This window comes from Prionailurus bengalensis, chromosome A3 (assembly GCF_016509475.1).
Source record: "Prionailurus bengalensis isolate Pbe53 chromosome A3, Fcat_Pben_1.1_paternal_pri, whole genome shotgun sequence".
Classification (NCBI taxonomy): domain Eukaryota; kingdom Metazoa; phylum Chordata; class Mammalia; order Carnivora; family Felidae; genus Prionailurus; species Prionailurus bengalensis.
The window spans coordinates 2,039,448-2,059,982 of NC_057354.1; the positions used below are offsets into that span (position 1 = coordinate 2,039,448).

General features: G+C 61.2%; 1 protein-coding gene across 2 annotated transcripts in view; it reads right to left on the reverse strand.

Annotated features, from left to right (window-relative positions):
* The window catches only part of CDH4 (cadherin 4), a 541,742-nt gene that overhangs the window by 56,729 nt on the left and 464,478 nt on the right, over positions 1 to 20,535 (reverse strand). For both annotated transcript variants that reach the window (XR_006292859.1, XM_043553542.1), the window contains exons 5-6: positions 11,801 to 11,956; positions 4,028 to 4,172 (exon numbers count right to left, since the gene is read on the reverse strand). Coding sequence is in view for 1 of the 2 variants with exons in the window: in XM_043553542.1 (XP_043409477.1) it covers positions 4,028 to 4,172; positions 11,801 to 11,956 (301 nt within the window). In the remaining variant the exon portion in view is untranslated. The remainder of the gene's footprint in view (positions 1 to 4,027; positions 4,173 to 11,800; positions 11,957 to 20,535) is intronic.

Consider the following 20,535-nt stretch of genomic DNA (forward strand, 5'->3'; position numbering starts at 1 on the left):
CTCCATGAGTAATGGAGTATTAACGGAAAGCGGGGGGGCAGACAAGCCCCCTCACGTGGGCTGAAGAAGCGCCATGTGAGCTGAGGGAAGAAAAGGGGCCAGTGTCACAGCGACCGGGGGCAGGACACCCGGGCTGAGGGCACAGCATGTGCAAAGGCCCCGAGGGAGGAAAATGCTTCCTTTTCCCGAAGGCCTCGGCCCAGGTGAGCATCTCGTACCACTCGTTAGCACGTACGTAGCATATAGATTTCGGGGTTCCTCAACTGGACAACGGACACCTTGAGGGTGGGGTTTATATTTTCCTATCCTGGAGAAAGGCACTCTCACGTACAACATGTGTTTTCAGCGGGGGGGTGGTGGGGTAGGGGGGTGGGTGGGGAAACTGCCCACGCTACATTCTGCCCTTCTCCTGTTTCTTTCTCGTCTTTTTGCCTGATAGTGGATGTGATGCTTAGAGGCACGGCAGCCATTTTGTGACCATGTGGCAAGAAACAAGAAGGGGAGGCAAGTACTGTGTGCACGGATGGCTTCAAGCTCTCCCCCAAACCCCCACTGGTCCAAGCTGGGTTTTCTGTAACTTGTGGCCAAATGCGTTCCTGACAGAGACCTGGGGAGGGGAAGCAGTTTGTACAATGGTTAGCACCGTGGCTCAGGAGTCAGACTGCCTGGGTTTAAATCTTGCCTCTGCCTGCACTAGCTGTGTGTCCTTATTCACCTCATCTCAGAAGTGGGGAAAACGAAAGTGCCTGTCCCGTAGGGCTGTTGTGGGGAGGTCTTGGAGAGCTGCACGGAAACACGCACACGTTAGCCTGCGGACAGGTGCGTGAGGTCCGTGCACCGCACAAGCGTCACCATCCTGGAGTGATCTCGCATGACAGTTCTGTGAACCGTTCCCCCGGGGGAGACGGCTGGAGGGTTCGTGGGGTGTCTCTGTATTCTTACAGTTGCGTAAACCATCTGCTTTTCCTTCGGGGATTCACGCCCGCCACCTGCTCAGCCCCTATGACCTGAGGGCTCCAGAACCAGACCCTGTCTGTGCCTGCAACTCGCTTTCAGTGCACGCCCTGGCCGCGGCGGCTGCCTCAGGCCCGGCACACGACCCCAGCCAGGGCATGGGGATCTGCCGGGGCTCCTGCTGGACTCCCTCTCCCGGGGCCGCCCGAAGCTCAGGGACGCCTGCAGCTGCTGGGGTGGCTTGTCCACAGGGAGAGAGAGCCTCCCTGGGAGCGAGCGAGCACCGGGGAGGGGACAGTCGGACAGTGGCCAGCAGGGCTCCGGCCGGTCCCACTCTGGACACGGTATCTCGGCATTGGAGGCTGCTGCCCGTCTCTGGACTCTGCAGTTAGATGAGCCAGTGAATCCCCTTTTCCAGGGGGGCCTCTGAGGTGGGCTTTGGATACCCAGAGATCTAACAGCTGTGATCAGAGCAGAGGCCCCTCTCGACCCCAAACCACGATAAGCACTGCTCCAGCCTGCAGGACAGGCCATCCCAAGACCTCCACGCCCTCCCAGCCTGTGTGACCCAGCGATCCCAGGGAGCATTTCATGAATCGAGGGGGCGCCCGGGCTGGGGAAAGAACGCAGGGTGCACGTGGGGCCCGGCTGGGACCCTGGTCCGGAGTCAGCTTGCTAACGTCCCCAAGTGAACTGCCCAAACCTTAAAAGGTTTCTACCTGGCTGAGTCCCTATTTCATACATCCTTCCGTTTGTTTTCCCTGGCACGTACGCCTGAAGCCCTTCATCAGCCCATCACGGCAGAGAATCGTGACGAATTTCCGGTGGTGGCTTTCCTTACCCCACAAAGGCACCGTGGGAAACCTGCCTGTGACCGTGATTCCCTGACGTAAGGGGAGGCGTCGCAGAGGCCATTTCCAAGCTCCGCCCGCCTCGGCGATGCCACGGCCTTGCTCGGTGTCGGCCGGCCCTTGACCAGGCGCGTGAGGGCGTCAAGCTGGTCCTTTGCATCGCGGCACCGCTCCGCCCCGGGCTTCGCTCTGGGACGTGGTGTCCCCGCTCCCCTCTGAGGGCTGTTCTGGGGTCAGGGACAGACGCTGGGTCCCCCAGGGACTCTGAAAGTCAGTCAACACCTCGTGTAGACAGACTGAGAGGCACGGGAGTGGCCGAAGAGGACCAGCCTTGGAATCCACACCGGCCTCCGGTCTTCCCGGCCACGCTTGGCACGCCACGTGGCCCCGAGGGGCTGCTCCAGTCTCCAGGCTTAAAGGCTTATTGCCCGTTTGTTATCCTAACGAGTAAAGCCGGTCACACGTTTGGGAAGACTGTCTCTATCGATTTAAAAGAAGGCACGGGAGGTTTGAGCTGTGATTTCCGGGCGCCTTTACAGAGCGTTCTGGGTCTTGGGGCGAGAGGCCCACCGTGTCTGTGGTAACGAGAAAGCCCCCCCAGCCCGGCACCCAGTCCCCTGCCTCCGGCTGCATAAGGAGCTGGCGGCTGGCGGCTTTCGTCCAGTCCCTCTGGCTGCTTGGAGCTGATGTGCCCGTCGGCCGCCTTCCCCTGCCTCTCCAGGGACTGTCCCCTGCCTCTCCAGGGGAGGAGCCGCCCCGGGTGCCGGCAGAAATGACGTCACACCCCGTCCCCTTCACTGCCACCAGGCTGGCCTGCGTCTTGAGGTTCTGAGACAATCAATCGAAAACGGCATTCGCCTTGTGCAAACAGCAGCCCCGGGAGACGGGGCTACGACAACGTCCTCGGGCGGGGGAGGGATGATAAATGCTCGCCCTCGCCGCCCCGTGGTGGCATGCCACCGGCCCCTCCCGGGAGGCCGCCTCCGCTCCGGGCTCCTTGTGCCCGGGCTTCCGCTTGCCCAGGGCCAGGGGCCCCGGAAGGGCCCGGAAGCCCTCCCGGGACGGGGCGTCGCCCACTAACTTACAGACGCCAGTCACGCTGAAGTTCAGATCGGCAAGGCGGCCTCTGGCCCTGGAAGCAAGTTCCGACGTTGCGTGGGGCACACGCGTGACAATGGCTACCCTCACACGCAGCTGGGCGTCCCGGCTCAGCTCCACCCGCCCCGACCCCGCAGGCAGGTGTCCCGGGGACGACACTCCATCCTGGAGGAGGCAGCGGTCTAGGGCCCCGCCTCTCAAACTTGGGCCTGCGCACAAACCACCGGGGGGCGGGGCATCGTGCCCAGACTCCAGGCCCCACCTCCAGAGCCTGAATCAGGGGTGCGTGCTGAGAGGTTCTGCATTGCCAGCGTGTTCCCAGCGATGCCGCTGGTCCCCGGGCGAGGTTCCGGAGTCGGCTGGGGATTCTGGCCCGCTACGCTCAGGAGGGCTGCTCGCTTCACCTCCTCGGACCCTGAGCCGTGTCTCTGCTAAAGGGGAGAAGGAGGGCGCCCGCTTCTTGGGGGATGCGGATCCAGAGACACATCACGCGCTTCGCCAGGGGCCCGGCCCGTGATGAAGGCAACATCATTTACGCCAAACTGAAGTCTGTGGGAAGACCGGCTCTTGGGTCAACTCTGAGGGGTGCTGGGCCTCGGGCACACAGGCTCACCTCTCGGGGCTGGGGGCGTCTGGCCTTCTCGTGGGTTTCCCACGGGGCTTGGAATAAAATGCAAAGTGTGGTGTGGGAGACCTCGAATGGCAGGTCTCCTCTCTGAGCTCGCCTCCTGCCCCGGGACCTTTGCCCGTGCCTTTTCCCCCCCCAGGCCCCCTTCGCCCACACACAGACCGCAGACCTCCTGTCCAGGCGGCTCCTGCTCTTGCTTCAGCTCTCAGCCTATAAGTCACCTCCACAGAGGGGCCCTCCCTGATCTGCAGCCACCTCCAGGACTCTCAGCGCCCCATGGCTTCCTTCTGAGCCTTATCATCAGTGCATGGCCATATTCACCTGTGGTAGCCTGTCTTGTCTGCACCCCTCTCTGGACCGCTCCCAGACGCACTGTGGGACACGCAGGAGGTGATAAATGAACGCATCAGCAGAAGGGTCCCGTGGGGGCTGCACGGCCTCCCCGGGGCGCGGGGCCTCCTGCTGGCCTGCCGGTCGTCAGGGGCTGGGGGCTCACCTGGCTTGGAGCCTTCGTCCACAGAGCCGTTGTACACCTGGTTGACGAACTCGGGACGGTTGTCATTCATGTCGATGACGTAGATGTACAGGTCGATGGGGTTCTCCACCTTGTTGCCGTTCATGTCCACGGCGTGGGCTCTGAGCTGGAAAGCAACACAGACACCGTCAGCCGTGGGGAATGGCCGGGAGCAGGTTCCCACAGGCCCTCGGCAGCAGGCTGGGGGTGATGTGAGGGCCTGGGCCCCTCAAGGGAGAGTCTGGGCAGGGGTGTGCGATTGGGACACGTCATGAAACTTCTCTGAGCCTCGGCTCTCGCCTCCGTGGAAACGGGGAAGGGTTGTCAGCAACCCTTAGTTTTTGGATGAGTTCATTCATTCATTCACCGTTCACTCATCAATTTATTCACTCAACCAGTATCTGTCACGGGCCTCTGTGCACCAGGCACGGGCTGGACCCGAGATTATTGCCCAGTGGAACAGACGTGGCCCAGCCCTGGGGCTCTCATCTGGAAGGGAGAGGGACGTCAAGAAGGAAGAGAAGACAGGTAACTTGGGTGTACTGTTAGCGGCCGGCTGGGGTTGGGAGGAGGCCGGGCAGGCCTCCCAGAGGAGGCGATGTTGGAGCTGAGGCCTGACGAAGGAGACGGAGAGGAGAGCAAGGGTGGAGGTCCCCATGGGGGTCCCAGAGTGGCTGAGGCCAGCCGAGGGGGCCAGGGAGGGGCCGTGTGGGGCCTGGGATGTGGGGGAGAACCGGGTCTGCCCAAGGTCTCTCTTCACCAAGGCTGTGAGTGTCACACGTGTCTCTGTGGAAACCGCATCACCCTGCAAGCTGGACACGTCGGACCCGAACATCTTTGCAACAGGACGGCACCAGGCCAAGGGCGTGAGAAGAGCCGTGCTGGAAGCCTGTTGGAGTGTGGGGGGGGGTGTCCCCGAGCTGGGCGGGGGGCACACGATCCTCTCCACGGTCTCCTTGGGGCCCCGCGCCAGCTTCTGGGAAGGAGGAGGCCATGTGCGTTCCACACCTGCCCCACGGAGGCTCGGTTCATCGCGACGGCCCCGAGTGGAATTTCACCCTTGAAGTGTTTAAGGAGCTGGGCGGTGGCCGCAGCCTCTGGGGCGGATGTGAGTCCCCAGCACCCTGGTTAAGGGACGTGAAGCCCCCTCACCGTGTTAGCCCCCGGCCAGCCCATCCTGCTGCGGAAGCTCTGGGCGGCGGCCAGGTGACCCTCCGCCTCGTCGAACGCGGCCCTGAGCAGCGCACGGGGTCAAGGGCCAGGAAGCCTCTGGACAAGGTAATCCGGAGCTCTGGTTAATGCTGGCATCTCCCAACGGAAGTGGCGGTGCCCGCTTTGGCGCGGCCCTGTAGCAGAAGCGGCCCCCGGCTGTGAGGCCCGGGGTCCTCCTGGTCTCTGCCCCCCAAATGTCCATCGCACCGCTAGCTTCTGCGGGGGTGTCCGAGGCCCCCTCACCGCTCGGGGGGCCCGTCCTCCTGCAGAGACACGGAAGCCGTCTGCGCCTTCGGCGACCTGCAACCCCAAGCGTCTTGTCTCGCGTGAAGGGAAGGTCCCACTCCTGCAATGTCGTATGCAGGACGTGTGTCTCTTCTCGCCATGGGAGGGGGACAGGGAGACGCCAACCTGTGAGCTTGGTCTCGGGCCCTGGAGGGGACGGGACGAGGGCGGTGGGTACGACGGGCACCTGCCGCCTCTCTGGGGCTCGTGCTGTGTCTCCCGCTGGAGCACGGACAGCGGAGCACCCCACGTGGGCCCTGAAGCTGTCTGCGGGTGGGCGCTGGGGTGGCACTGGCCGTGCGCCTGCTCAGGGCCGGGCAGGGCCCCAGGAGCCCCACACGGGTCACTCACGCCTCGGGTTTCACAAGAACCCGAGAGACCGCCTGGTCCCGACCTCTAGTTTACGGACGGGGAAAGCGAGGCTCAGGAAGACGGCGGTAGTGGCGGGACTCAGCAGTGGGTCTTACGTGCGGAGCCCTCGCAGGAATCTTCTGGAGAACCATCTTGCAAAGCAAACACGACCCCCCTTCGTTTCGTGCGTTTGGACGCTCGTGTCAGTGACCTGTGGCCACGGACGATCAGCCGGCTCTCAGGTGGGAGGTGTGGCCGAAGGTGCCCGAGGATGGGGCGTGTGGATCCCCAGATGAGGGAGCGACGGCGGGTCGCCCCCCGACGGGGCGACGTTTTGTGGCACGGCTGACCGCTACGCAGGGACGCCGTCTGGGCGGGACGCGGTGGCCTCGTGGCTCTGGGATCACAGTGCTTCCCTGGCCGGTGGCCTCAAGGGAGCCGGACGCTAGACAGCGGGCAGATTCCGTGCACAGCTTGAAAGCGGAGGGGGCCACGCGCCGAGGGATGCAGGGGCCTTTAGGGGGCGAGAGGGGCCCCGGCTGGCAGCCAGAAGGAAGTGGGGACCTGGGCCCGGCACGGCCTGAACGGGCAGGAAGCAGACACTTGTAGGCCGGCTTCACCTCAACCTGCACCTGGCGAGACCCTGGGGCACAGCTGCCGACTTCTGACCTCCGGAGCGTGAGCCAGGAAGCGAGTGTTGTTCGAAGCCACTGACTTTGTGCTCGCGCTGGGGGGCACCCCGTAAGGTAGGAGTGCTGGGAGGGGCTCGTGCTGGAGCCTTATGGGGGGTGTGAGGGCCGCCAGGACCCTGACCTTGCGGGGGACAGCAGAGGGCTTCACGCGGTGGGACAGAGAGTTGAAAAACGGGATGTGAGGGTTCAGTCCAGAATTCGGCAAATGGATCTGGCCGCCCTCCGGTCCGGGTCCCGTTGTCTCTGGCCGACTTGTCACCCCGCAGGGGGCAGGGCTGACACTGCTGGAGGTGGCTGCGAGGGGTGGCCCTGGGAGCCCCAGGGCGAGGGCCCACATTGCCCACTTGTGAGATGGGGTCTGAGGAGACTGAAGTCAGCAGCCCCGTGGGGCACATTTCCTAGTTGATGACGAGCGGGAAACAATCATTTCTCCGTCTCCCAAGAAGGGACGTCAGGGCCATGGCCGGAGACGGAAGAGAATGTGGGCAAAGTGTCTGGAGGCGAGTGAGTCACCCAGAGACCCGGACACCGAGCCAAGTGTGTGGGGACGGGTGGATGGTGTCCCCCCAGAGTTGCTGGCTCCTCTCAGCCAGCTTCGGAGAGGAGGGGGTGTGGCCTGCCTGCAGGTGTCCTTGGAAAGGACCAGGGGCCCTCGGGGGCATCTCCGCTTCCTCTCGCCCAGCAGCCATCCCAGGGGCCCTGCCTCGTGGCCACAGGCAGTGGCACCAGCCACTGGGGCAGCAGCAGGAGGGCTGAACTGGGGCCCTTCCTGGGGAGCCCAGAATTCCAGGGCTGACTTTGGTGTGAGCTGCAGGGGAGAAACAGTGAACTGGAAACACCAAGAGCGGGTCTTCATTTTGAGCTCAAGGTTTCCAAAGTAATTAAAATAAAATGCAAGGGAGAGCCTCCCCGCACGGCATGCGTTCTCCCAGGAGCGGCTGTGCAGTCAGCAGGCGCTGGGACCCGTGTCCTCCGGAGCGGGCTTGGCGGACAGCCCCCGGCACAGTCCCCAAGCCCCGCCCACTGCACCTGCTGGCCGCGCCGTGGTGAGAATCTGAGAGAGAGACGCGAGCTGTGCCCACGTTTGCATCTGCGGGGCTGGGGCTCTGCTGCTGGCAGGTCACGCCCCCCCCGTCTCTCCCTCTCCCCCTTGTCTCTCTATTTCTGTGTCTCTGTTTCTCCCTCTTGCTCTGTCTCTGGGTCTAGCTGCATTGTCGGCACACGAGGGGAGCTGACTCTCCATCTCGAGCCGGGCCACAGATGTGTGTGGACGGCCTGTGCAGCCCGTGGGGGAGCCCACGGGCGCGTGAAGGGGATGCATCTCGGGCGGCATGGCTGCATGAGCGCCCGGCGCTGAGGACCTGCCGCGTAGCGAGCGGTGCACCAAGAACTCGACAGGAGGTCCCAGGCCGTTGTCGGTCCACCTCTTTTCCCAGATCCCGCCGTCCCAGGGCCCAGCCTGGGGTGTCCACGTGGGGGAGTGCGTGGGCTAAGGTGCTGGTAACACTCGGCCGCGGGAGAAACAGAGGTCAACGTGCAGGGGCTCTGGGGGCAGCTTGCACTGGGGCTGACAGGGCTTGGGAGGCCCAGGCAACGACGGGCTGTGAGACCCACCCCTCACAAACCTCAGTCTCAGTGAAATGGCCTCGCCATCGATCCCACCTCAGACAGGACCCCAAGCCTGGAGGTTGGCCACGCGGGGTGGGCTCCGTGGCCTGAGACCACGCAGCCTACGGGCCCCGAGCTCAGGAGGGCCCGCGTGTGGCTGAACGCCCTGCCGTCACTGTCTTGAAATCCTTAGTCCAGATGAGGGTCCCCCATTTCGTTCTGCACTGGGACCCGGAATGTGTGGCCATCCTGGACATCAGAGCTGAGCAGGACCTTGCCCGGGGCGGCCCCTCCCCACCAGGTCAGCCAGGGCTGTGGTCACAGAGCAGCCGTGGGGGGCAGCCGGTCCAGGGCCTGTGACAAAGGCTTTCTTTCAGCGGTCTGGACGGTCCGTAAGAAACAGCCAGAGAAGACACCTGCACTGGGGACAGCAGGGGTCGCTGGAGCCCCAAGGAAGGCAGGAGAGGTGCCCCACCAGGAGCTCCCCCTCCCCAAACCACGAAGTAACCGCGGCCGATGGCTGCAGTACAGAGAGAGGAGTGACGTTTCAGGGGACACTGAAGAGCCACGTGGTGCCAGCCCTACGGTTAGGAGAGGGGTCGCCTGGGGCCAACCCTACCGTCAGGCCTCAAGAGAAGGGTCTGGCACCTCAGGCCCGGGGGAGGGGCTTTCTCTAAGCAACCGTGATAATGAAAGACCAATCTGTCTAATCTTGAAGGAGGTCAGCATGATCACCAGCACGTGGCCTCTTTGTGGGGCTGTTTGGAGACAAAGCTCTCCCATGTCGGCTGAGGCTCTGGATGTCATTGGCCAATCAGGGACGAGGGCCGCAGGGCAGAGGGACACCTGACCAGGTGGGCGACGTAGCGAGCAAGCAGCAACCCCCTGCCTTCTCTTCTCACTCCCTGGGAACGCTCACCGGTCTCCAACCACTGGCTGCACATCCCTTTAGACTCGGGGGCACAGACGCCTGGAACAGCGCATTCAGAAGGGGAACGTGCCTCTGGGAGGGTGGACAGACCACAAGGGAGGTGGGAGGGGGGCAGGGAGGAGGGGTGGCGCATCCCCAGCGTCCGGCCCCCGCTGAGTGTTGGGTGTGGGAACAACCATGCCTTATTTTACCAGGGCCTCGGGGAAGCCCCCTGCAAGCCCCTCCCGGGGGAAGGCACCCCTGAAACGGCCTGCCTAGACGCCAGCAGCAAAATGGGCCCCAGTGTCAGCGGCCACCTGCTTCCGGGTTTTCAAGTCTGTGTTTCTCCCTCCACGTTCCCTAGTCCTGGGAACAGAATGACCGGTCTGGCTCAGAAAAGATGTAGTGATTTTCCTTGTACCTGCTTCTTCTCCCTGACCCTGGCCCCCACCGTCCGAGGGGCAGTCAGGATGACACCCGGATGCCCATTCCCAGTGGCATCTCCAGGCAGGACACACCCACTCCATCAAGACCTGTGGTCTGATTGCTGAAGAATCTGGGCACGTGGTCTTTCTTAGGGGTTTCAGGCCAAAAGGCTTTGATGCCTTTTAATCCCGGTGGTATAAGCTCCCCCTGCCCGGGGCCATGTTTGTTCATGTTATCACTGTAGGCCCACTGTCAACCACAAGGCCTAACATGTACTAGGCACTTGAGAACTGTTCCCCAGATGGGTAGATGGATGGATGGAACATATGTATATATGGATGGATGGATGGATGGATGGATGGATGGGTGGATGGACAGATGGGTGGATGGATGGATGGATCAGTGGATAGATGAAAAGATGGATGGATGGATGGATGGATGGATGTATCAGTGGATGGTTGGGTGGCTGAGTGGGTGTGTAGATGGATGGATGAGTAGATGGATGTACGGATGGATGGATGGGTGGATGGACAGATGGGTGGATGGATGGATGGATCAGTGGATAGATGGAAAGATGGATGGATGGATGGATGGGTGGATGGATGATGGATGGATGTATCAGTGGATGGTTGGGTGGCTGAGTGGGTGTGTAGATGGATGGATGAGTAGGTGGATGGATGAGTAGATGGATGGATGGGTGGATGGATAGATGCGTGGATGGATGGATGGATGGATCAGTGGATAGATGAAAAGATGGATGGATGGATGGATGGATGGATGGATGGATGGGAGATGAAGTGGTATACCCAAAGGGAAGAGTCTGGAAGCATGAGCCAAGGTTTCTCTTGGAAGCTTCTCTGAAGAGGGATGTCTGGGTCTAGTGAACTGGGGATTTCTGGAGCCGGGAGCCTGACTTTGATTCCACACCTGTCTCTACCCATGGGCGAAGACCCATGAGTAGAGAGGAACCTTCTCTTCCATGTTGACTAGCTCTGTGAAGCTGAACCCACCTGGGACTTGGGCAGCCAGTCTGAGACCGTGGCTAAGAAGGATGGACCAACCTCCCAACCTGGCTTCCCCAGGTCCAGTCAGCCTCGCACCCTACTTCTCATGGGGCATCAGGGGTCCCTCGGGGGAGGCCACCATTGTCAATGACAGAGTTAACCTCTCCCACCAATTCCTTCTCTCTGAAAGTGGTTCCTGTGCATCCCCTGAGGGCCAGGCTCTGTTCTCGGACCTGGCGATGTGGTGTGGATAGCTTGATGGCTCTTTGCCATGTGGAGCCTTCCTGCTAGTGCCAGGAGGTGGACAGTGGGCCCCAAGCAGATAACCAGAGAGTGGCGGCAGTGTTTGGCCATGTTCGGCACTGGGGGCTGAAGCCAAGTGAAATCTGGGCTGATTACGTCCACATCAGGGCAAAAGGCTGAGAATACGATGCTCTCCAACGATGGTCTTCATTTCCAAGTTACAAGCGAGGACCTGGACATTCAGACATCGTGATGACAACTACAATGTGCACACCGGCCGTATCGTGCACGGGGCTCTGTTCTCCGGGCTTTGCACATGTGAACCCTGCATCCTCCCACCTGGTGAGGGGCCCGGGGTCCTCACCTCTGCCTCCAGCTCACACTGCCTCCAGCTGGTGCAAACCTGCATCTTGCAGATGAGGAGGGGGTCCGGATGGGGGACTGGCCATTAGGGTGGAGGCCACGAGACGCTGCTGCTTTCACCTGAGCTCCGGGGTCCCTCCCCTGAGCTACCACGTCAGGGAGGCCAAGCAGGAGAGGAGCCAACAGCCCCCAGATGCCTGAGCCCTGCAACGTTTGTGGTCACGTCTGTTTCCCCTCTGCGTGCCCCGCTCCGAGGTGGCACCAGCACAGCACTCATCCTGGACCCGCTGCTGGCTCTCAGAGAAGCAGGTGTGTTATTCTAGGGCTGGACAGGATGGAACTGCTCACAGAGGCGCTCCAGAAAAAGGGCCCCATGGTGCCCAGCAGCCACGTGTCCCCTCCCTCCACCAGAACTAATGAGCTCCTGGGAGCCCACGTGGATCCAGAGCTTCTAGGCCAGGGGTCCTTCCAAGGTGGTCCCAGACCTTCCTGTCTTCCCCCGGGAATGTGGCAGAGGTGTCCATCCCGGGCCCGCTGAATGAGAAACCCCAGGGTGGTGCCCAGCGCCGTGGGCTTTACACAGCCCTGCGGGCAATTCCAGCACAGGCTCAGGCTGAGAGTCTCCTTCCCAAGTTAGGAACCCAAGGCCCGAGGTACTCACGTGGTAGGAGGCTCGCTCCTCCCGGTCCATGGGCCTAGTGACATACATGCGTCCAGACATGGAGTCGATGCTGAAGACCTCCATGGGGGGCTGGTCGGCACCCACCCCCGTGATGCTGTACCGGATGGGGATGTCGTTGTCTTTGTCGGACCGGATCTGGAAACAGGAGCAAAAGCAGAGGAGAGTCAGTCTGCGGCGGGGGGCAGGGGCCACGCTTCTTAAACGTCCATTCATCCCACCCCTGATTTGCTTGCACTTGGCCAACTCGGGGAACATCAGGTATCCACTCTGGGAACTGGAAGGGCAGCCAGTGATGAGGGGGTCATGGAGTGCCACCAACCACACGTCTGGTGGCCCAGCAGGGGACGGGGAAAGACGAGACCACGGAGCAGCCGCTACAGAGTCCAGAGGGGAGAAAGGCTGGGACACAGCACACACACCCGCTACGTGTTCGTCTGTGTCCCAATATCTTGCGCCTTTGACGGGGGCACCAGAGAACAGGGTCCGGTCCCCGAAGGTGGGAGGCTGTGAGGATGGGTCGGGGCAGAGAGGACCCGCAACCAGGAGGAAGACACAGATTTCACACTGAGGACTGTTGTCACAATGGCTACAGGGTACATGTGAACGTAAAAGTATTTTCACGGAGAACTGTGAACTCTTTCATTTAGAGGAAGCAAAAGCTCTTGTAATGGTAAGGGGAACCTGACGGGAACGGGGGTGCCCGCTGGAAGGTAACTGGTTTCTCTGAGCCCCCGAGACTGAAAAGGTATAATTGATAAGGTCAAAGTAACAGATTGGAATTCAACTTTGAATACAGTTGACTCTTGACCATGGGGTTGAACTGCGCTGGTCCATTTATATAGGGAATTCTTTTGGATAAATACAGTACAGGACTGTAGACGTATTTTCTGTTCCTATGGTTTTCCTAATAACGTCTTTTCTCTGGCTTACTTTATCGTAAGCACACGGCACATAATACACTCAACATAGAAAATATGTGTTAATGGACTGTATGTTGTTGGTAAGGCTGCTGGTGGACGGTAGGCTATGAGTAGTTAAGTTTTTGGAGGTCAGAAGTTATATGTGGATTCCAGGCGGTGCTGGGGGTGGGTGCTCCAATAACCCTTCATCGTTCACGGGTCCCCAGTATACCCTTACAAAATGCAGTTTTTTCCCTGTAAATCAAAGCTCAGCGATCATAACAACATTTTATAACGAAACGGACACGATGGAAACCTCCAGCTCTACAGAGCGGGGTCGGCTGTATTGCAAGACTGCAAATAAAATTCAGTGCGGAAAAGAAACAACCCCTGAGCTCACGGACACAGAGGACAGGCAGGTACCAGGACAGGCAGGTGCCAGAGGTGGGGGCGTAGGGCGGGCGGCACGAGCGAAGGCGTCCAGGGTGCACACTTCCTGGTCTAGAATAAGGCAGTCACGGGATGGGCGGTAGTTAGCGGTCGTCTCCCGCCCATGTGCCAGCTGCTACATCTCCAAGTCCTCACGACAAGAGTCGTTTTTGTACCAGGTAGCGACAGATGTTAAGTAGATTTCTCGGGTGGTTGTTCGGGAATGTACCCCCCGCCCCAAATACTCCTGTCCTCCACCCTGTACCCTCCCCCCTCCTCCACAACTCCTCTTCCAACCCCATAACTCTCGCCTCCCAGCCCCTCCCCCTCCACAAACCCCTCCCCGACACCCCGCTCCTTGCCCCTCCACATACCTCTCCCCACCCCTCCCCTCTCCACATATCTCTCTCCCGCCCTGCCCTCCCCTCCCCCCCTCCCCAAGCCCCTATCCCACCCCCACCCCCATTCCTCCCCTCAGTCTACGAGGACTGTCTTTGTCTCCATCTCCCACCTCCTGGCTCTGCCCTGAGCAGCACACACCCGGCAGGGCTCAGGCCAGGCCACGGAAAGAACGGCCGGGGCCAGGGCTGGGGACGCATGTCACCCTGTGCCGTCCCTTGGGCCGTGGGGGTGTCGGAGCTCTGCTGTGCTCATCTTGGCCACAGCCACCCCTGCCTCCCTCCAGGGATGAACACACTGGGTCCCGGTCCTGCCGCCTTCTGCCCGCTCATCACTCACAGCGCTGGGCGCCCCAGGACACGTGTGTACCCTGTGTTCATCATGGGCCCTCTGCTGCCCACGGAGTAACGCCCTTCAGCCAGGACAGCCGAGTGCGAGCAGCCCAGCGCCCAGCCGTGTCCAGGGAGATGAGCCTGTACGGAGGACAGAGGACAGAGGACAGAGGACGGGCGCCTTCCTGGCCACCTGGCTCCTTCCCGAGGGCTCCTTTCACAGGACAGAGGCCCTGGCCCTCCATGGCCGTGAGCCACCTCTTCTCCCCCGAGGGAGTTTGCGCCAAGGTGCGGTCGCCAGGGAAATGGGGCGGCAGTTGCCAGTCTGGGTCCCAGAGAGGAAGACCCCTCTGGCCATCTGCACCTGCGCCGTTTGTCCGCGTGTGGGGAACCCGTCAGAGCAGATCAGACCCCGTTGGGGAACTGTGTGATTAATGTAGAAAGCCCCAGGCTGGCTGCTTATGAAGCACAAGCTCTGTCTTCTGGGAGCCCGGAAAGTTCTAGAAAGTTCGGTGAGTTCGGCACTTGAGCACACAGAGGGCCCCAGAGAAGCGGCCGAGCTGCGCTGGATGGAGGGGTGGCTGGGTTCGGGCCAGGCAGTCCTCCGGAGGCGGGGGCTCCGGCAGCCGGCCGGCGAGCACAGCGGACGGCCTGGCACGCTTCTACTGCGTTCTCTGGGCCAGACTGCCCATCCTTCATGGGGAAATTTAATTATAAAACCACTGAAAAGAACCCACCACATATTTAAAGAGGTTTTATTTTTTGCAAAGGAATCTCATTACAGTTTGACCACTGGGTGCCTTTGCTTAATTCCCCAGCTGCCGCTCTGTGTGCGCGCCCGGGACTCAGTGCCGGCTCGGGGATGCTCCGCACAGTTTACCACATTAAGAAGAAATACTGTACAAATGAATTCACCAGATCAGGGGAGAGCAGTTTCCCCTTGATTTGTGTCTGGAAAATGAGGAAAACATCACGGCAGCATACGATAGGGCCATGAATAAAGAACACAGACAGGCGTTTCTATCACCACCTCACTTTTACGACGCCACGGAGAATTAGGCTCTTTTGCATTTGTTATTAAAGGACAGAACAGATGGTAAAAGGTTAGTTTAAAGTGACGTCTACATTAAAATAACTTATGGTGCCGGGCGATTGTTTTCACCCAGGGACTTGTGCGTGGAAGGCCGGCTCGCGTCCTTAGGAAAGGCCGGATGAAATGAAGGATTCTGGCAGAATCTTCCCCAAGGAGGAGGTATTTGCCTAATCTCAAATGAACTTGAAACCGGAGAAAAGTCACCATGTGTGGGTTTGAATCGCAAACACCTCGGAGGTTTATTCCCAAAGCATCGAACCGGAGACAATCACGTCCAGACTCCAGCAGAGAAAGCCTCACCCCAGGAGAGGAAGACACCCCAACAAGGAGAGAGGACCTTCAGCTTCAGGCTGGTCCCCTGCTCCCGCCCCGCGTCACTTCAACACCTTCACGTGCTGTGTGGGCCGGGCCCTGCTCTGGGCGGACCCTGCCCTGCCCTCACGTGGCTCGCGTGCCCGGGGAATCAGACACACCTGAAAAAGTGACACCCTCTTAGTCCACAATTAAAAAGCGTGGTAACGACTGGCAGGGAAGGAACAGGGTCCTTGAGAGGCCCCAGGGGAAGAGCTCAGGGACAGGTTTGGACTCCACTGCCTTGTATAGTTTCTCCACACGCACCGCGCGCATGCTCGCGCACACACGTGCACGCGCGCACACACGGCTGGATCTCCCCTCCCCTTTTGCACCCAGCGTCCTGGAAGGTGCGGGTTCCGTGTCCTCAGGGTTTCCTTGCCCGCTATGAGGTGTCCCCGGGACCTCCTGCTCTGACATTTGCAAGCTGCTCTCAGGTTCTGAGGACCAAGTTCTTCTGCGAGGACGTAAATAATTCTTCTGTGGTGCCTTCCGGGTGTTCCTCCTCGCCGGGTATTAAGCCTGGAGACCTTCCCAGCAAACAGACTACACACCCTCGTTTTTGTTACCTTCTGGGACTGCTGAGGTGCAGCGGCCGCCGCTCGCCCCCCGCCCGGCCCGGGACCATCGGGACGCAGGACGCGGGTGGACACGCGGCCGTGGCTGCAGCCGGCCAAGAGAGGCAATTTTCTTTCAAACCCTTGACTCCCAGCAGAGCCCAGAGGTAAGAGAAGGGTCTCACCGGACACATTTGTAGCTCCCCCGTGGCCGCAGCGGGGCCCCAGCTCCGACCGCTGGCGCTTCTTGGTTTTCTCAGGGTCACCTCAGCTTTCTCTGTCTGCTGTCCTGTCTGCGCAAATGCCCGCCTGTCCTCCCTTCTCCCTCCCGCGTGAGCACTAACACGCTCAGCTCCCTTTTCTGGGCCCCGGGAGCACAAGCACCACAGGCTGTGTCTGCAGGGATGGCACGTGCAGTTGTGGGTGAACACAGGAACCATGGACACATGGCCTGGGGACGGGAACCACGGACACACGGCCTGGGGACGGGAGCCACGGACACTCGGCCTGGGGATGGGAACCACGGACACACCGTCTGGGGACGGGAACCACGGACACTCGGCCTGGGGATGGGAGCCATGGACACACGGCCTGGGGATGGGAACCACGGACACACCGCCTGGGGACGGGAACCACGGACACACGGCCTGGGGACGGGAGCCACGGACACTCGGCCTGGGGATGGGAGCCACGGACATACCACCTGGGGACGGGAGCCACGGACACACGGCCTGGAGACGGGAACCACGGACACACGGCCTGGGGGACGGGAGCCACGGACACTCGGCCTGGGGATGGGAGCCACGGACATACCACCTGGGGACGGGAGCCACGGACACACGGCCTGGAGACGGGAACCACGGACACACGGCCTGGGGGACGGGAACCACGGACACACGGCCTGGGGACGGGAACCACGGACACTCAGCCTGGGGACGGGAGCCACGGACACACCGCCTGGGGACGGGAACCAAGGACACTCGGCCTGGGGACGGGAACCAAGGACACACGGCCTGGGGACGGGAGCCACAGACACACGGCCTGGGGACGGGAGCCACGGACACACGGCCTGGGGACGGGAACCACGGACACACGGCCTGGGGACGGGAACCACGGACACACCGCCTGGGGACGGGAACCACGGACACACGGCCTGGGGACGGGAACCACGGACACACGGCCTGGGGACGGGAGCCACGGACACTCAGCCTGGGGACGGGAGCCACGGACACTCGGCCTGGGGATGGGAGCCACAGACATACCACCTGGGGACGGGAGCCACGGACACACGGCCTGGAGACGGGAACCACGGACACACCACCTGGGGACGGGAACCACGGACACACGGCCTGGGGGACGGGAACCACGGACACACGGCCTGGGGGACGGGAACCACGGACACACGGCCTGGGGGACGGGAACCACGGACACACGGCCTGGGGACGGGAACCACGGACACACGGCCTGGGGACGGGAGCCACGGACACACGGCCTGGGGACGGGAACCACGGACACACGGCCTGGGGACGGGAGCCACGGACACACGGCCTGGGGACAGGAGCCACGGACACACGGCCTAGGGACGGGAGCCACAGACACTCAGCCTGGGGACGGGAGCCACGGACACACCACCTGGGGACAGGAACCACGGACACACGGCCTGGGGACGGGAACCACGGACACTCAGCCTGGGGATGGGAACCACGGACACACCGCCTGGGGACAGGAACCAAGGACACTCGGCCTGGGGATGGGAACCACGGACACACGGCCTGGGGACGGGAACCACGGACACTCAGCCTGGGGATGGGAACCACGGACACACCGCCTGGGGACAGGAACCAAGGACACTCGGCCTGGGGACGGGAACCACGGACACACGGCCTGGGGACGGGAACCACGGACACACGGCCTGGGGACGGGAGCCACGGACACACGGCCTAGGGACGGGAGCCACGGACACACGGCCTAGGGACGGGAGCCACGGACACACGGCCTAGGGATGGGAGCCACGGACACTCAGCCTGGGGACGGGAGCCATGGACACACCACCTGGGGACGGGAACCACGGACACTCAGCCTGGGGATGGGAACCACGGACACACCGTCTGGGGACGGGAACCACGGACACTCGGCCTGGGGATGGGAGCCATGGACACACGGCCTGGGGACGGGAACCACGGACACACGGCCTGGGGACGGGAACCACGGACACTCAGCCTGGGGACGGGAACCAAGGACACTCGGCCTGGGGACGGGAGCCACGGACACTCGGCCTGGGGACGGGAACCACGGACACACGGCCTGGGGACGGGAACCACGGACACTCAGCCTGGGGATGGGAACCACGGACACACCGCCTGGGGACGGGAACCAAGGACACTCGGCCTGGGGATGGGAACCACGGACACACGGCCTGGGGACGGGAACCACGGACACTCAGCCTGGGGATGGGAACCACGGACACACGGCCTGGGGACGGGAGCCACGGACACACCACCTGGGGATGGGAACCATGGACACTTGGCCTGGGGATGGGAGCCAGGGACACACGGCCTGGGGACGGGAACCACGGACACTCGGCCTGGGGCAGGAACGAGGGGCGGGGCAGGCAGACAGCAAGCAGATGGCCAGCGTCACTTCCACAGCCGCAGGGAAGCCTGAGGCAGCGGGCTGGGGGGGTGGGCGGCACCAAGGGCTTCTCTGAGCCCTGTGGGAGGAGGAAGTACACAGGGGGAGAGATGTGGGGAGCAGCCAGAGGTGGGAGGAAGCAGGTGCACTCGGAGCCTCACGGGCTGCTGTGTGAGTGAGGAAGTGAACAGAGAAATGAGAAGGGGGAGGGGAGTCGGGGAGAGAAGCAAGGTCTGGTCACCCCTCACCTCCCCCGACGTGGAGAGGAGGGGGGGGCTCCTGGGAAGTTCTGCTCCCACCTTTCCTGCCCTTGCAGAGACCTCTGAGGGTCAGAGTAAGGGAGTGGCCTTTGGCAGGAGAGGAAGGGACCGCGGAGGCTGGTGGGCCCTCTGCTCACGCGCCAGCAGGCCTGACGGGACCCCCCCCCCCCCCTCATGCGCCGGACGGGGCTGGCAGAGGGAAGGCCGGTCCCCCACCCGTTTCGCCCCTGTTGGTCTTGGGCCTCTTTGTCCAAATTGGGGTTTCCTCCTATGTGTCCTCACGCCTCAGAAGCCTCTGTTAGCTCTGAAGGAATCTCCACCCCGTCCCGGAACTCCTTGGGGACCACTAAAGGGGAGCCCCAGAATGTCCAGCACCACCCCACCACCTTGTCCAGTCCATCTGCATATACGGGCGTGGGGACCAGAGGGGCAAGGAGGGGACAAGTCGTACAAGTAACTGGGGACCGAGAGTGGAGTCACCTGTCTTCCCAAGAAGGCTTTTATACACAGACAGGGAGGCCGAGGACACGGGGCCCCTTGCACAGTCACACCGGGGACAGCCCAGAGGGTCTCTGTGTCCCCCAGAGCGGCTCCCTGGTCGCCACTGTCACTCGGTGTGTGGGGACTGTGGAAGCGCCATGTTTTAAAAAGCCACCACGACTCTGAGCTCTGGGACCAGAGCTTCATTCAGTTCAGCTGCTTTTGAGAGCAGCTGTGACATCGTGACCAGTGTCTGCGTGCGTCCCTTCCAGCTTGCCGCACTCTGAGAGCCCTTTGCCACCGTGCTGAGAACAGCGAGACCCGGTGATGATCAAACTGCTCTCATCGAATTAACGGGCCCGACTTGGGGCCGCGGGCGAGCCAGGGTTCTTCCCTCCCCCAACCCTCGCTGCTCTCTCCCACATCACCGCGAGGGGCTTGACGATGTTTGCCTGTCTTGCATTTAATCCAGTATTTTCCATGTGACAAAATCCAGCCCTCAATTATTTTCAATTAGGTTCTTGTAATGACCAGGAAACCCCAGAATGTGATAGGAAGAGGCATTTGTTGTGTAACATTCACACTGTTACACATTACCATTCACAATTACTTTGAGTTTTAGAAATCATGAAAAAATCCTCAAAGTCATATGAATACTAATGAAAGCCATGAATATGTTCTTCCAGAATTTGCCTGGTGGGGAAGAGTGAATTAGATGCTTCTCAGAAATGGCCTTCGGGCTGCACCGAATTAACAAAGACAGGTAGCTACTTAATTTGTGGTTTGGGATTACAGGCTGCATGACGGCTGGCGGTGGGGGTGACTCAGCACCCGCTCCTGGCTCTTCTAGTAACGGAGGCCCGATTTCCTTTGGGGGGTCATCGTTCCCCATCGTGAGTGGTCTTGGGGAGACAGTCCACACCCCCTGCACCCCCCGCACCCCTACCAGCCACCAGGCAGGCCTACCGGCCAGGTTGGGCCAATCAGCTTCTCTTTCCCAAACGTGGATCTTGAATCAAGAATGAGTCAGGGCCTCAGCCGCAATTTCTTACTCGACCCGGCTCCATAGGCAAGGGAATTAAAAGCAAAGATGAACTATTGGGACCTCATCGAGATAGAAAGCTTCTGCACCACAAAGGAAACAATCAACAAAACTAAAAGGCGACCGACGGAACGGGAAAAGATATTTGCAAATGACATATCGGACAAAGGGCCAGTATCCAAAACTTATAAAGAACTCACCAAACTCCACACCCGATAAACAAGTAATCCAGTGAAGAAAT